This window comes from Cygnus olor, chromosome 5 (genome assembly GCF_009769625.2).
Source record: "Cygnus olor isolate bCygOlo1 chromosome 5, bCygOlo1.pri.v2, whole genome shotgun sequence".
Lineage (NCBI taxonomy): Eukaryota > Metazoa > Chordata > Aves > Anseriformes > Anatidae > Cygnus > Cygnus olor.
Window position 1 is genome coordinate 18,927,234 of NC_049173.1, and position 17,745 is coordinate 18,944,978.

The window sequence follows — 17,745 nt, forward strand, 5'->3', positions numbered from 1 at the left end:
CCTCATACTGATAGTGTGACTGCTCTCACAGTGCTTTTTAGAAAGTATTCTTTGGTTTTACCTGTGTCTGTAATTGTCCTTCAGATTAAGAAATACAGGTAAAATAGAATGCTTTTTTTTTCTAACTACAAGTTAGTGGAGAATATTGGCAAGTTAAAATTTAACTTTTCCTGAAACTGTTCTTAATTTTAATGGTAACATACTTGAAAGTTCTCTAGTTCCCTCCTCTCAACTTACTGACTAAAATGCATCGTTCCTTTCTTTTGACTTTTTGCCTAATTGTACAGAGTCAATGCCAGGTATATTATATCCACAAAATAACTGCTTTGTAGTTCCGGGTAGATCTAGCTTTGCTAAACCCCTCAAAACAGCTGGCTGTTTTGAGGGAGTGTGACACTGACACATGAAGAAAACCAGTGTACCTTTGAGATTCTGCGGTGAGTTTGCAAGCTGCGAGTTGGGGAAAGATGAACCATCTGTATATGAACTCTAAAGGCATTAGATGTGTTTCACAGAGCTGATAGGCATTGTGTGGTTCTGTGTGATTATTTAGAAGTACCTCTGCATGGAAAATGTGTGAAATGGAGTTGAAAGTTCACTTGATGCCTTTCAGGCTCGTCTCATCTCCCTTACAGGTTGTCTCAGTGTCAATACGTTTGATTGCTGGATTTTACAAAGCCAACTTTCTTTCCATTTTTTGACAGGGCGCTTCTGCCTCAGGGCTGTTAAATGGTTATCCACTCTGGGAGAATGTCACCATTTCTAAACCAAGTAACGGATGGGCTGCTATTGGAACTCGCTCATTTGAGTTTGCTCAGTTTGACAACTTTCATGTTGAAGCTAGCTGAGGTGGCTTTTGCATTTGGAGAATGCAGTTCTCATCTTTCTTTGACGAAGAGACAGCTCAAACTTTGGGGACAACACTGTGATTGATCTGATGGAAAAGAACCTGAATCCTCATCCTATTATTTGTTAAAGGTTTACTTGACTAGTTATAAACATGACTAACTTTATCCCCTGGTTGTTATGGGATTTTTGTTCTTAGATTTCTGGGGGTGAACTTTAGTTCAAGGTAACAATGAAAACAATTTTGTGGATTTAAATCCTTTGAATAACAAGATCTTAAAATGAGCTGGAAAGTTAAGATAACTTTGGAAGTTCATATAAGATAAAGGTCTTTCAAGCTGCATTTTTAACACTAACATGATTGTGTCCATTCCTTTCACTCTCGAAGAATTAAATGCCAGTGGCCCCATACTGCTGTAGGTTTATCATTTTCAGATTTCATTTAGATGAAGAATGTAATTTTTCTATGCTAAGAAAAAAGATGTTTTGCCTGTGTTTCTGCTACAGTCTGAGGCTAGACATTACAATAAATACTCCAAATGTATTTTATTACTTCTTCCAACTTAGAGTGCCAGCCTTGAAATATATCGTGTTTTCAGTGGAGGGGAAATTTGCCTTACAAACTGAACAGGCAATGCAGGATATGCCTTATTTCTCAACTACCTCCTTTTTCCAATGAAAGGATTGAAATGGATTAAAAGATACTGTAATTTGCAGTTCATTATTGAAAGCTTTGTGTTTTTGTTTGCCTGGCGCAAAGAATAAAAATCCAGAGTCCTGGATGCTGGCATTCAGTGTCAGGTCATATATGGAAAAATGTCTTTTTGTTCCTAGAAGGTTTGACATCCATCTCTCTTTTGTGATGATCTAAAGCATAGAGCAGAAAATAATTGAAGTATAACAATATGTTATGGAGTTGATAATATTATTCTAGCACAGAGGAAGTATGGATACTATCATGTACTTGCATAAAAGGAAACGGGGAAAAAAAGTCCATGCCCTTAAGTCTTTGCAACCTGTTCATAAGGTAAGTGACAGCAGGTGGATGCAGACAGAATTGCGTAGTGTGTCAGACAGTGGTATTGACATGAGTGTCTGTTTTTAAACTTCTAGGCATCAGGGAGTAAGATTCTGAAGGATCAGAAATTCAGTCTGAAAGGAGGGACTCTTTTTCTGATGTTTCACTTTTTTTTCCAAGTTACTGTGCTACAAAAAAAAAAAAAATCAAAATCATTGTCACTGTAGTGAGCTAGTGAATGGAATTTTCATCAACTGGCTTGTGAAGTTTTCTGTTCATCATTTAGAATGAAAATCTCTGTTGCCATAACAAAACATGCCTCCTGTGTCTGTGCTTTTCACATTCACATCTTACTTAATTGGCAAGCAAGTACTTCTGCAAACATGATAGGACACTGATATCTGTATGAGGCCATCTGTAGCAGGCAGTATCTTTGAGAATCTTCGAGATTCTTTGAGAAACAGATTTGCAGTATACTTCAATTTATGCTGAATGTTATTTGGATCTGCTTTATTTTGAAGGCTGATTCCAGTAAGCATTGACTTCAGTCTTCAAAGTTGTCACCTAATATAGAGTTAATGCAGAGGGTCTCGAAATTTCATCTCTAGTAAGTGGAGATGAGAATTTTTATTTTTGTAAGAATTATACTGATACCATTATCAATTGGTTATGAATCATTCATACATGCAGATTTCATACGTGCAAGTAACCTTGAACAATGGTCTAAAGCACTGAACTTTAAAATCCTTGTAGAAGGCTTCCAGATATTAACTGTTTCTTTAACTGGGTTAAAAAAATAAAAGGCAGTTTTCTACTTCTGTTTCATTCTGGTGGTTGAAGTGTGGATGCAAATCTGTTCATTATTTGCTTGATTTAAGAGGGGATGTCACTGGGAACTCTAGATGTGAAGGAATCTAACTTTAGGTCCTCATATTCAAATAATAATGAATACAGGAGAAAAAGTTACCGGAATAAACTTGTTTTAGTTGTGTGGGCTGCGAGCAATGTTTGTATAAGATTAGCAATGATGAAGTTATTCCAAAGGAGTTGTCCATTTTTTAGTACCTTTTAATGCACTAATGTAATAAACTACTGTTGTTATATTGTGTACTGAACACAGTGTATTTTATCACTGGAAATGTTGATTATTTTTTCTAATCTTAATTTATTAATGTTAGAGGATTAAACTGTTATGAACAGAGTAAGTGATTTAATGGTGATATAATGTTATTCATCCGTACGTCTGTAATTCTTCACCCTTCAGCAGGCTGTAATATGCTTGGTAATAACAAGCTGTCAGGTCTTTCATTGAGGGGTAGATTTATGTTGTTGATTATAAATACTAATCATTCCAAATGGACAAATAAAGCACTTAAAAACCCTTTATTTGTGCGGAATGCTTCTGTAAATGGGTCTTGGTATCCTCCAGTAAGAAAGCGGACGGGTTTTTTTTGTAATTCCTGGTAAAGATGCTTGGCATTAGCTTAATTCGGTTGGAACAGTTTTTCTGATACTGAATAGCCAAACAGTCCTCATTAACAAATAACCTCAAAATCCATATACATCAGGACTTACTTACAGTGCTCAATATACACTTATGTCTGTTTTGTGGGTTTTTCTGTGTTTTTTTTTTATTTAGTTGAGGGAATTAAAATGTATTTAAGGGCCATTCATGCAAAACTGCTGAGTACTAAGGCGTTGTGAACTTTAGCTGGAAGTCTCTTTATAGGTATAGAAGTAGACAGTGCTGTGCAGGTATATTTTAAAGTTTAAATGAGGCTTCTTTACCTTGAGTTTTCTTTTTAATTTAGCTTCAATTTCTGCTCTGTGCTTTCCCCACCCCTCCACTCCCTTTAACTTAAGGGTTCAACTTTAAAAGGGGAGGACAATTCCATTGAGCTAGTCATGTTTTCCAGGCAATCATGCCAGTAGATATGAATTGCTCTGGAAATACTGTCTTCCAATAGCTAGTGTTAGTAACAAGTGTGCAATCTCTCCTGTAGGAAAACCTAATTGCAGGCTACAACAACAACAACCTAATTGCAGTTACACAACACTGCATCAAAATTGATTCTGTCTTACTTTCTGCCATGCAGCTTTGAGGTTACCTGCTATGAACAACGTTTGTGGGATTTTCTGCAAAACAGGGCTCCTTTGCTTTAAAATTATGGGGAAGCTCTAGGCTACTGATGAAGATTTGTTTTGCAGCATCATTCTGTTTTCACTTGTATCAACAGTAAATTTCTCATTCAAAATATGGAGTGGTAGGGGAAATAAACAACCAAACTTGTTATACAAATTAATCCGATATTTATTTTTTTCAGATGTCCTGGACATCTTGTTTTCTGTCCTTTTTGCTCCTCCTTTACCCTCCTACAGCCCTATTTGGCAATATGCAAGCCACTGCAATCACTCTTCTAAAATCTCTCTTGCTTCTGAGAAGACTCATTTAAAAAAAAAAAAAAAATAGGTTGCACACGCTTACTGGGAGTAGATCTGAAGCTGACAGCGTCAATTTCATAAAATCATTTAGGTTGGAGAAGACCTCTGAGATAAAGTCCCATTGTTAATCCTGCACTGCCAAGTCTACCACTAAGCCATGTCCCTAAGCACCACATCTACATGTCTTTTGAATACTTCCAGGGATGGTGACTCAGCCACTTCCCTAGGCAGGCTCTTCTAATGCTTCACAACCCTTTCAGGAAGAAATTTTTCCTAATATCCAACCTAAACTTCTGCTGGTGCAACTTGAGGCCATTTTCTCTTGTTCTGTTGCATGGGAGAAGAGACAGACTCCCACTCCACTACACCCTCCTTTGAGGCCAAATTAAAAAAATAAATAAATTAATCTGCATAATCTGCAGTTGGTGGATGATGGGGAAACTTCCTGATATGCATTTAAAAAAAAAAAAAAAAAAAGGGCACAAAAAAGAAGGTAACTACAACTGATTTAGCATATGTTGCAGCAGTGTTTCCGAACTTTTACCACATGCCGAAATGCTTCTCTGTGGTTTTCATAGTGACTAAGACAAACAACAGTAAAGATGACTTTTTATCTTCGAGGAACTATATTTGGATGAGGTTAGAAACGGGTAAAGAACCTGAACACCAAGTTTGGCAGGGGACGAAGTAACTTTGTAATTAGTGCATTAAACCTGTCCTCTACTTCTTTTGTACACCACAGGCTAAACTTAGACATATCTCTGCGAAGTGCTGACAAAAGTAACCTACAAAAGCATTACAGTGGTGAAATTTAGTTTTTTTAAACACCTTGGTATTCAGTGTAACTAGCTGAGTGTTAAAACTTCACTTAAGATCAGGAAAAGTCATTTTTGTTTTACTGTGCTCATGGATGCATCTCAAGCTGCAGAACTGTACCACAGGATGTCTTGGTGCAACACAAACTCCAGGGCTTGCAAAAGAAAATACAAACCCAGTTCACCAGACTAACGTGGTGCAGCCTTAGTCTGGGAACCTTTGGACTAAGATGGAGAAATTACCACCAAAATGATTATTTTGAAGAAACCGAACTCTGCACGTGTTCCTAAATAGCATGAGGAAAAGCAAGGAAAAGTCCAGGTTTAGTTTGACTTTCTTTGTTCAGTTCCTGCTGGGAAGTACAGTTAGCTTCCTTGCTGCTTCTCATTTAAAAAAAAAAAAAAAACACAAAAAAAGGAAACAACCCCCCCCCCCCCCCCCAAAAGTTAAATACCTATAGAAACTCAAATACTTTATTGCTGCTAAAAAAGAAAAATGCAAATCTTGTTAGATACTAATCCTGCTACCATTTTCTAAGAACACTAGGTCTTACAACTTCATGTCTTTTTTTTTTTGTTGTTTCTGTTTTTTTTGTGTTAAGAGCTCTTACTTTATGGCCAGAAAAGGTTAAATGAAGTAAGAATTGGCGACAGGTTATGCTGATGAAATGGGCGTCTGTAATTGTGAATCGTGGATGGGTTCAGAAGGTCTATTCCTCCTTCAGGATGCAGAAGGTCTATTTTCTCTGTTAGCATAACAGCAGAGCTGTAAGAAAGGCGTAAGTGTTTTGCTTTTACTGCAGTGTTCCTTCCAAGGTGTTGGGAGGCTTCATGTGCGTCAACTGTTCTGAGATCTCTCAGGAGCAGCTATATAGCCTCATAGCTTAGTTATACAGAGTTACTTGAGTCATTTGAAAGAGTATGCAACAATGACAAACAGCAAATCCTATTAAGGATGTCCATATTCTCTTCTAATGTGATTGCTCTTGTAGTGGGAGCAATAAATGGTAGTGTTCACTGCAAGAGATCAGGCAGGTTTTGTGCTGAGCTGAGGTGCACAATAATGTCTCCGCACAGAGATCTATAAAGCTGCGTTGGGTTGCACAATGTCTTTGGCATAAGCTTCCTATTTCCTATTTGGTCCAAGATTGCTACTTAATGGTTCAACTTTAGGTTTTTCTTGCTGCTCAGCTGATATTTTATCCTAAAAACTGTTTTGCCAGCATTATAGGGAATTCACTCAGTGCAGCAGGGCAAGTCCCTTTCAGGAGGAGGGTGCTGAGAAGGCCTTGTTGATCTGCTCTCCAAATAATATTTCTCCCTACTGCACGTATTTGGGCCTTCCTTTGAGTGCTGAGACAAAAGGGTGTGAGATCGCCCATTTCTTTTCTGTTGGTGGTTATTCTGCTATTGACTTTAAACAAACATTCATTTTCTGTTCTGTGTAAGGGGTAGAGGGAGATTAGCTTTTCTTCCCAATTCATGGTAAAAGCAAGGTTGATACTGCAAAATGTGCCCAACATTTATTGTGTTGCTGGTGAGCTGGGAATGGTAGATGATTGGTTCTTCCATCTTTGTGCTTCTCAACCTCCTAGAAGTCAGGCAAGATTTTTGCTTTTCTTCTACAGTTGCGTATTAGAGTGTTAATAGTCTGAAGGATTTTCTTTCCTTTTGGTCCATGTTTCTGTTTATCATTCCTTTTTTTTTTTAATGACCAAAATGTTCACACACACACTCCCCACCAAGCCTGATGCAGAAAGGGTGTTGGTTTTCTTTTATTACATCAAAACCTGATTACAGCTTTGGATTTGGATTCCACTAAAGTATGAGCTGACTATAAATGTGATGATGGTTATCTTCTTCCCTGTGAGGTTTCAGCCTTGCATTGTCTAACTGGAATGACTTTCTCTCCATATGCCTGCCTGTTTCAAAAGGTTATGGACCACATCACATCCCAGTTCTTTAATCCTGCAAGGAGCTCAGTACCGTGTAAATATTACCAGTGCCCTCTACTGCAAACAGCAGAGAAATAGTTTTTGCATGCCCTACAGTTCTGGCAATCTGGAGATTCCTTATTTAGCTCTATTTCAGCTGGGGCAGTGCTCTGAGAGCAGAATATCATGAATTTTATCTATGAAGCTGTATTGATTTTTCAATGTATGGTTTTGTTTTTAAGTGATTCTGGAGCACTGTGTACAGTCCCAGACAGTCCTGGATTTTTTAATAACATTTTTTAAACTTACTAGCACTTAGAATGAGTGGTGGATGGAAATCTGGAGCATTCCAGTCAAAGGATAGCAAACTCAACTGCTGTTCAAAGTGGCTGTGCAACCCAGTATGAATATGGGCACTTTGAGGATCTAATCAGTATGTCTTGGCTAATGTAGTGTACGTATTTATTGCTAACATGGTGTGTCCTGCATTCACTTCATGCCCCAGTTTCCTTAGTAGAAAATTGGTACAATTGGGGGATATAGTGGTACAAAGCATTCTTGCTTAATAGAACTGAAATGCAGCTGCTGCGTTAACTGCCTTCCTACAAAGAATAAATGTGTTATGAGGGAAATGAACTGATTAAAAGCTCAGTGTCTCCTCCTATTGAAAGTGTAACCCATAAAGTGGCAGTGCAGGCGTCTCTCTGAGAGCAAACCACTCGGCCGATGTGCCTCCACTTGGCTGTTGTCTGCTCTGCATTACTGATGGTGAGGGACTGGGTATGGTTCCTTATTTCCCTTTGAATCTGTCACTGAAGATGCTACTTTATTACTACTATTAATGTCAGAGAGCTGCAGTGGTTGGGACACTGATCATGCTCTACTTCTAATAATAATCATACAATGGGTCCTTTCACAGTTTTGGAAGGGTATTCCATTGATACCATGTGTCATCAGTATGTTGGTGTCCTGGGTTTCTTTGTCCAACAGCCTCACAGTAGGGAAAAACAGACAGAAATGATGGAATTGGTGAGCAGAAGCATAGACACAGCACCCACAGCTGACACTACATGCAAGGATTCTTCCAGAGAGGATACGGCAACGTGCTGTGCTTCACAGACTGTTTGGCCTAGTAGACCCAGTAGAATGGAGACGAGTAGGATAGGTTGGAAAAGGCCACATTCAACATAGAAATACACAAGGATTGATGCAAAGCATCCATAGTTTCTGCATGCCTATCATGACTTAACAAGGTAGGAGGAGTTGTGTTAATGTATCTATAAAAAAAACAGGCTCCATAAAATGCCCTCAGAAATACAGGTCCCCAAGTGCTCTCCCCCTTTTCATGGGGAAAATCGATGTAATTCTTACCCAGCAAAAGAGCAGAATCATATGAGGAAAACTAAAGGCATAGTCTACTTTATGCATCTGTGCTCACCTATTTTTAATGTGTTCCTGAAGTTAATGAACACTGTTCACATTGTTGCTTAACTATAGCTACTCCTTTTCCTCCTGAGACCTAATTCCCTGTGGAAAAGTCTCTGAGTCCTAACCAAAACCATGTAAACAGCAATGCTATTCTGGTTCATTGAGTGTTGCTGACAAGATTGGAAAACACCACACAGCCAAGACAGTCAGAAGAGCAAGCTCATACTTCAGGCTACAAAAAAAAAAAAAAGAAAAAAAAAGAAAAAAAAGAAAAAAAAGAAACCTCATTACAGCAAGTCTGATCTGTACTCAGAAAAATCTATAGCGGCATCACAAAGATTGGTTTCCAAATGAAAAATTGAGGTTTGACATGAACCTTAGACTTTTTATCTTTTGTGACAAGTTCGTGGAGAGAGTACCTTGCGTTTTGTGCTGGAGGCACCAGATGGCAGTGTAAGTATAAGGAAGAAAAGAGCTGTCTTGCTGGGTTCAGGGCCAGCCTCTCTGAGCCATGAAAACGCAGAGCGAACGCAGCTTTATTCGAGAAGAAAGATAACGTTGAGACTGTGGATGGCCTGTGCACAAAACCCATGGCATCCCTCACAAGGAATACTAATTCGTCTTTTAATAATTTTGCATCTGCTCTAAGCAGATTAACCTATAAAAAACAAATGCTTTGTAAAGCATCTATTACCTTACAGTGGTTTGTATGGATCAAAATCATTAAAACAGGAAAAAGCCCCAAATGTTCCATTGCTGCCAGTAACATAGCTTTTGTGTGTGTCTCAGTAATCTTTTAACTTGTGTGTTCATGTTTTGAAAGGACCTGCATTGGTTATTTTTAGTGCACAGTGAGTTTGCACTTCTCCCATGATTAAGCTGTTACAGCTCATATACTAAAAGAATTTTACATGCCAAACCCTGATTTTGGAGGGTCTCCCCAGGAACCTGCACCCATGTACTGTTGTGTGCAGCTTTAGGTACCCAACTGGGGCTGTACAGGAAAGCTGCACGTGGGCACAGATGGGATCACAGCACTAAACAACAGACAAGATGTGCCAATGGATGAGAACGGCATATAAAGAGCTTTCTACAGCATACAACTGTAAGATTGCTATTTCCTGTCAATTTGAGGTTTCCTGAAGTGTGGAGCTCATATCTTCTGCTTTAATTTTAAAATATCAAATCGATAGGCAGCTGCAGAAACACTTTGAGAGGAAAAAAAGAAGCAAGTTTGCACAGGCTGAGAAATTGTCCTTGAAGAAGGCAGTTCTTAGTTCGAAGTGGTCTGGAGACAAGGAAATGCAGAGGCCCTGTAAGCTTGTGTGAAGGGAGGATACAAAGAGCAGGATGGAAACTAGAACGGGCTGACTTTGGGGTGATCAAGAAACTTATAAAATCAGAGGGTCAACAGTGTGAATGCAGAAAGGGAGGATGGGTTTTGCTATTACCAAGTGTCTCAATACAGCATAATCAGAAATACGGGAGAGGTGAATGAGCAGTGATTACTGGGAAAGCAATTTACTCCCTCATGCCAGGTTTTCAAAAGCTTTATGTGCCTAGGTTAATAGCCAGAAATTTGCTTTCACTTGAGACTTCCTGAGGTAATGTCCTTCCCTGTCCCTCAAAGGGACATCTCTGTGGCCACATTTGTAGCCACTCAACGCTGAACCCAAGTGTGGGCCATGTTGGCCCAGGTCCACTGGTAACACCTTGCTCAGGAAATCCCTGGCTGTGGGCTCAGAGTTTCTCTCTGTGCCCTTTGCATTGCCTCAGGAGAGGCCTACCCAGACAGAGGCCCAGGAAACAGAAGCAGTTTGTGGAATTTAAAACCTTGGTACAAGATTCTGACATGGAAAAGTATCACTTTGTCTTGCTCCCTGGAAGGCAAAATGAGAAATGTTTCTGATTTTGGTGGAGATTACAGCAATACCCAGAGGACATGCAAAACTGAAGTGGGGGCTGTTCTTCAGGCCTGCTTTTATGTAAGTCATCCATGAGGTTTGTTTTTCTAAAGGGTTATGTGCTGTTTGTGTGTCGGGCAGAAGACAAAAGTTTGGGAACTTGGTGCTTATTTGTCTTAAGTGGCTCTTACGACCAGCATTTCATATGAGTTTCTGTGGAGGAGGAAGATAATGTTTTCTGTGGGAGTGTCATGCCCCTCTGCCTAATGAAAGAGATAGCTGTCTTTGAAGAACAACAGAAATTTGGCTTAGTGGTTTATGACCTTAATATTGCCTGTGTATTTCTTGTCTTTTTTTTCTTGATGAAATTCCTCTGAGTGTTATTGGTTAATTTTATAGCTCCTTAGATGCTCTGTGCAGTCTTGAGTCGTGGCTCTTTTCCTTGTTTGCTCTGACAGAATATGATCTTCAGAAGGATTTCAGGTTTTCATTTTGCCTTTCCTTAGTATAATTTTAGCTTCTTTTGCAACCTTTCCAGGGGGTGTTAAGAGACCAAAATATGATCATTAAAACTTGATAGGCTTTGCTTTTCTCTCACAATACTTTGAAGTCAAGGTGCTTACCAAAAAAATGCATATAGAAAAATGCATAAAGATAAATGTAAAGAATGTACAAGATAGTGGAAGAGACATCCCAAGGTATCATACAGCCTGTAGAGGACAGTGGTTATTTACAAGTGTCTCTGGAGCAGTTGAGTTATGTGGCCCTGTCTCAGCCAGTAAAATAACAGGATGCTGCTCGTGGTGACTGTGTTTTGTGTGGATGCAGCTTGGAAGTATGTTAGCAATGTTTTGAATCATTTTGAGACATTCCTTCTGGATTATTTGGTGGGGGAATTTACTTAAAACAAAGCTTTTAGCTCCTGAGAGAGAAGGAAGAGCCTGGATGATCTGCTGTTGTAAATCCACTCTTCCCAGTCACTGGCAAGCTCTGCTGTTTCTGGTTTTTCCCTTCTTAATGACAAACCACCTGTTTGGCCCCAGTGCTCCGGTGCTGGTGGGCGCTTGGGCTGCTTCATGGTGTAATATATAGCGCAGAGCAGTAAAGTTAATAACGAGGAGTTCTATTAACAGAACTGAGCTATAATTCAATGCCTCAGGGAGCCATACATAACGCTCGGCAGAGCACAGTCTTCTCCTGAGAGCTTTATGTGGAAAATACCACATCAAACGGAGCGCTCGTGCCAGTGTCCAGAAATAAGAGAATAAGGCAGGGTGCCTGGGAATAGCTAATTGAGGAGCAAACTTCCATTATTTAAAAAAAGGTTTAAGTGAGTGAATGGACCTAACTCCCAGAGAAAGTGAAAGCAGGGAATTTGGGTGACCTTCAGATGGAGCTCTGGGTAGTTAGCCCTTCAGCAGGTCAGATTAGCGAGTATTTCTGGTTAAGGCTTCATTTGTGCAGTCTGTCCTTATTATTCTCTTGTTGAAAAGACAGGAAGGCTACTCAGATGATTAAGTTTAGGAGGTGGAACTTCACCTTCAGACCTAGAGAATAAAATACTACCACCTTAATCTGCTACTGGCTTTTACTACTGCTGATACTCATGTGGAGTCATAGGCCAAACAAAAAAGTGTCAGCCCCTTGGTAAAGTTCTGTTATGGGAGATAAGAACTCCCTGTGTAACTGAAATTGGGATGTTTGTGAATTACTGAAGAATTATCCAGTCTTGACACCAGTCCTGGAGTCAAGATTTGTAGTCCTTTGCCACTGATGTGAGCTTTTGGTATCTGATTCCCTGTCTGTAAAATCTTATGCTCCATTTTTCTAGTCTTGCAATCCATTCATAAAAATGCTGCCACACATGAAAAAGTATGGTTATCATTCTGACAAGAAATGCAAGAATTTCATACTCTTAAAAATTGCCCTTTAAAATTACACACACATTCCTCCTGCCCTTTAAAATAATAGTTTGCATGATAGAAAGTCAGCATCATGTAATGGAGTTTACCCTGGAGAACTAGAATATTAAAACTTGGACTGTATTTAGGAAATGGCAATCCAACAACTGAGAAATAAAAGATCAGTCACTATGCATGCAAAAATGGTTTGAGCCTAGCTCTGGACTATGGGTCTTGCTTTTATTACAGTCAAGGAATAGTGGCCAAGATGTAAGAGGCATTTATCTGTTGTGCAGAGTATGGCTAAATACATAACTTTATTTGGATAAATGCAATGATAGGGCATCTTCTTCATATTTCATTTGTTCAGCTTTTTTGTAACTGTCTTGGAAAAATGGAATCCCATCCTGTGCCAGAAGATCATTCCTTGGTGTGGGAAACAAATAAATCTTCGAAAATTCTGAGGAAAAATTTCACTTGGAGAGAGCAATGACAACGTAGTTTTGATTTCTTCCTAGATTCTCTCAAGGCAGACAGTTTTCTGGAAAAAATGAGACAGCTGAGGAAATCAAAATCAGCTTTTCACATACAAATAATGGCACTTAAAAATGATGGCACAAACACCTGGTGGTATAGCAAAGGAATAGTGATGTTTTCCTTGTGATCTGTTCAAAATTACTTTTAAAACAGCAGCGAAAAACCCACCAGTTTGGCAACTTTTGAAGCCATCTCATTGCTGTAGCATCCTCTTGACCACAGCACAAGGTATCTGTCACCTGTGCATCTGGCTGGAATGGGAGCGGAAAGGAGAGCAAGGTGGTGACGCTTTTCTTCATGGTTATGAAGAAAAAGAATTTATCATCTGCAGCAAAATTGTAGCTTTGCTCACTTCTTTCTTTTAGCTTCTAATGGTTATACACAGATCAGGATTTTAGCTCTAGGGGAATGCAGACTGGAAGGCAACACTAGATCTATTATGTTCACAAAAAATGTGCAAAAGTGAGATAAGAGGTCTAATACCTTTCCTGGATTTGTTGCTTGATGAACATAAGACCTTCAGAAGAAGAGTCTTTTCCAGTATTGTCCCTTCTTGAATCCACTTCATCTGGCAAGTTTCCCTGTCTTGGGTTCAACCAAAAGCACCAAAACAGATAACTTCAAGGCTTGACTTCAGTGCTTTCTATGCATATTTCACAGACCTTCCTACAGCTGATTTTAAAAATATATATTATCATTCCAGAGCTTATCAGGATTTTTCAGGTAAAGGACAGAAGAGTTCAGAATGCAGAACAACACACAGTCTGGCAGCCAGCTCGATGGTTCTGGATTTGAAAAAACAAAAAAGATTCAGACCCTTGTTCTCTCTGATTTAGTCCTGAAAATGAAGCTGATAGTCTGTTTTTCTCTGATGTTGAAGTTATTTGCTATTTTGTGTGTGTGTGCTACATGAGGGTTCACTTGATTCAGACTCATCTTATGGTGGTTTACAATAGCTGTCAGATGAGTTATGCTATGTGAGCTGAGCCATTGTAAAAACATATGTATGTTCTTAGCTTGCAACAAATTTTAGTAATTTAATGATGCTTAAGACAGCTCCAGCAAAGAGAAGACACACTATTAAAAACTGTAAATCAAGCTCTGCAAACATGATAGCTGAATTGGAGTTTGAGCTATTCTATTGTCTCTACATTCTGCTTCTTTCCTTTATATACACAAACATATAAAGTATTTGCATTATAGTTGTGCAGTTCAGTGTGTTCCTTACAGCCACAATACATTTGAACCTAATAGCACAGATTTTATGGTGTTCGCAGCATTTGACCACATATCAACAATTACACTATTCCTGCTTCATGTAATCCTCATCCATATGTTTCTTCCTGTCCAAACTGATTATCTTCATAGACCACATTTCAAAGCATCTTGTAGAAAGAGTAAATATCTGAATAATGATAAAATTCATTTGCCATTTGCCACTGCCAGTTTGGTGGGTGTAAATGAAGAAAAGAAAGTAGGTATGTTGGGAGAGGTAAAACTCTTTTTCCTGTTTCTGCACTGAATTATTCTAGTACTATCCATATCCCCATACAGAGGACAAAGGGGAAGTCTCAGCAAAGGCACTGTGACATGAGAAGTCATCTTGAACTGTGCTGAGTGCTAAATTCTAGATTCCTTTATGGACTACCAATGTTAAACACTGATTATAGCTCAGTCTGACAGGTTAGATTTAACTGACGAGTTTTGTGGATAAAAGATTGATACATATATAATCTCTGATCTGGCTCAGTACCTGTTTCTTCTCCTTACACTTTCAGCTTCTTGTATTCTCTGTGTTTCAGACTATGAGCATGCAAAGTCCTGATTTTTGCCTTTCTACTACATTAGACAGCACCGCTTCAAATTCCAGAGGCCTGTTTTTCATATTCCATGAGCCTCTAGGAAGTCAATAAATGCCAAAGAAATGTTGGTTTATTTATGTGTTTATTAGGTCTATGCTACGTTTCTGGGGAGGCCTTGTGGCATTTGGTCATCACATCCTCAGAAGATATAACACAAGGTATCAGCACTGTAAATATATCAAAAGAATTTCAACATTCCCACAGTACTATAAATCTGTATTGTTTTTGAGACATCAGTGTGTTGAAAAAGTACTTCCCTCCTAGCCATTTCCTTTGCCAAATGATTTGCTCAGCTTTTTTTTTCTTTTTCTTTCTTTTTTTTTTTTTTTTTAAAGGATCCATAAGCAAATGTTTATTGCAAGAAGGATCCAGGCTGAATTTAGACTATGTGTATTTCACACAGTCATTTTTCTCTGAATCAATTGCAGGTTGTGAGTGCTCTCTCATAACGTATGCACAGAACAGAATCTCATCAGGTTGATACTTAAGCATCAATACCTTATGGCAGGATTCAGGTAAAGATTTATGACTGTAACATTGGTGATAGCGCCTTTCTAGTCTCACAGTCGGTGTCCTGTAATGAATTCTACTCCTTCTGATACTGTTTGACCAGGCATATTTTGTCACTCAGCTTTGTGTAGTTAAGAGTATGGTCAGCACCATCTACCCCACTGTGCTTCAATGAATTGGTGCAGACAGCCTCTCTCTTTTTAATCTGGATGTCCCACCCTTGGATGTGACAAGCACCCTATTGTCATGCCCTGCTGCGATCTCCCTGGAAGACATGCAGCCACAACAGTCTTTGAAATAAAAGTTATTTGTAGAGACTGGAGAACTCCACCCTGGTGTCAGGGAGGGGGCTAGGGGCTCCACTCTCACCCTGCCCCCTTGTCCTGATCCTCATAACTTGAGTGTGTCCTTTGTTTTGACTGTGGGCTGTATTTTAGATTTCAACTGAATTTGGTTTATAGGTTGTCTTTCAATCCACATAAGAAAGACAGTTTCTCTGTGTTAGTGACTTTAGTTACGGGATAGTGTGGTAAATGGAATGTAAAGACAGATCCTACAGCTTGCATGTCTGTTTTCATGGTCTGCACTAAACTTTCAGATTAAAGTGTCACAAGGACTGTGTAGAAACAGAGATATGTGGTATGTTTAAAATAAAAAGCCACTCTCCACAGCTTTGCAATGAACTGAAAGATATGAATCATGCATACCATGTTTGTGCAGAGGACTTCAGAAGTTTGGTGAAGGACATTGTTGACTAATTCTTTTCCTTTAATCAGAAGCTAATACATGATTGTTAGTATCCAGGCAAGGAAGACGACTTTCTAAGTCTTATCTGCGTTCAGTAAAATCCCTGAAATGCAGCCTATCCTCCATAAAGGCAAAAATAGTTGTGCTAATGCCTGGACTCAAACTGGTTGTTCATAGGCACTCAAATACTTCAAAAACATTGTGCTTAGACTACTGAGGCCCGTCTTCTGAAATCCAGCATCTGTTGTGGTGTGATGGTTGAAGCTGGTAAACTGAAAATACTTATTTAATGAATTCTAATCACTACTCTTCATGACTAATCTGTCAATAGGCCCTATTTTCTCTATGCATTTGTCCATCGATCTGTTTACGTGAACAGCTTTCGTTATTTACAAATTATTCTCTGACTGTTGTTCTCCTTCTGGAATGTATTGACAGCTGAGTGGACAAGATGTTACTCTTGATCAGATAATCAATGACCAAATCATTTATGCCTAACAAGAAGTGCATCAAAGGCCTTTCAAAATGGTTGCATGGACATTACTGGGCATTGGCATTTGTAGTGGCATGTTTATTTTTCATAATCACTTGGGTGCACAACTACATCATTTGTGTCGACTTGTCAAAATAATAGGAAAAATTACCATCATGCTAGATATAAATACATATCCAGTAATGTTTTATTGCCCTTTTGCGTTATTTTTAATGCTTCTAGGCAGGTGTTGGTTGCTTTGTAGGCCAGATAGGCACAGAAGAACAGATTGCCTGGATGATTCTATAATAATACATAACGTTGTAAGTAACATCTAGGGCAGAGAATTAGCAGTTACATCTAAGATATTAGATTTAGATAGGTCCACAGCTTGGTGGCTTTACTCACTTAGATGCAAATACATTCACCCGAGTGTGCATAAATTCTTATTACTCTTTTAATACATCAATTTAACACTAAGCACAAGAACTCTTAGGTGAATTATTTGCATTTTTTATTACTGTAGATAATAAATAAAATGGCTGACAATGTCATAGGGGTACTGTTTTACGAAGTATGAAGATGCAATGCTATAGGATCTGCAAGGGGGAGATAGTTTTTGGCAACACAGGTCTGCAGTCAACTGGGAAAGGAGTTTATTACTGACAGAATTTTTATTATGCTGGCTGTAAGTTTATTAAGCACTATACTGCATAATTTCTGTCAGCATATTGTATCATTTTCTGAGCCATATAATAATATTGCTTTGAACTTCTACAGTGTCTTCCATTTCTACAGCTTCCTAAAAAGTTATACCCACGTTAATTGTCACAGTACCTCAGAGCAGCAAAGAAATACTCTCATCCTGTTGGGATAATCATTATTACTTTTAGCAGTCGAAGTGAAATGAAAGGCTCAAAATCAAGCTGCAAGTTTATGTCAGGTGCTGGGGTTAGCACATTTGTGATCTTGTGTTTTTGCTCTTACAGTGACAGGTCTCAAAGCGGCTGGTCTTGGCCATGGACTTCCTGCATGACAGTGGTCCAGTTTGTAAGTCCCTTTTGCCTCATTTCTTCAGATATGACTGTATTTCCTGCTTCTAGTCTTTGTCTTGCCTTCTATATGAACAAATTCTTTGGGGCAGGATGTTTTTTGGCATGTGCTTTGTTCAGTGAAAGCATCTGGATTTTTGGGCCGCTGTGTTAATGAATCCCCCAAGCCCTCCCAAACCATTACTGCAGTGTTTACAATGCAGTGCAGGCCGCGTGCTGGCCACAACTTGGACAGGAGAACTCCAAGAGAAACCCAGGATACTGCAATCCACTGAGC

At 39.0% G+C, this 17,745-nt stretch overlaps 1 protein-coding gene across 3 annotated transcripts in view; it reads left to right on the forward strand.

The window, feature by feature from the left end:
* GALC (galactosylceramidase) overlaps positions 1-3,246 on the forward strand; it is a 40,185-nt gene extending 36,939 nt beyond the window's left edge. For all 3 annotated transcript variants that reach the window (XM_040557549.1, XM_040557548.1, XM_040557550.1), the window contains exon 17: positions 705-3,246. In XM_040557549.1, the coding sequence (XP_040413483.1) occupies positions 705-848 (144 nt within the window). In that variant the 3' untranslated portion in view covers positions 849-3,246. The remainder of the gene's footprint in view (positions 1-704) is intronic.
* Positions 3,247-17,745: the final 14,499 nt, after the last annotated feature.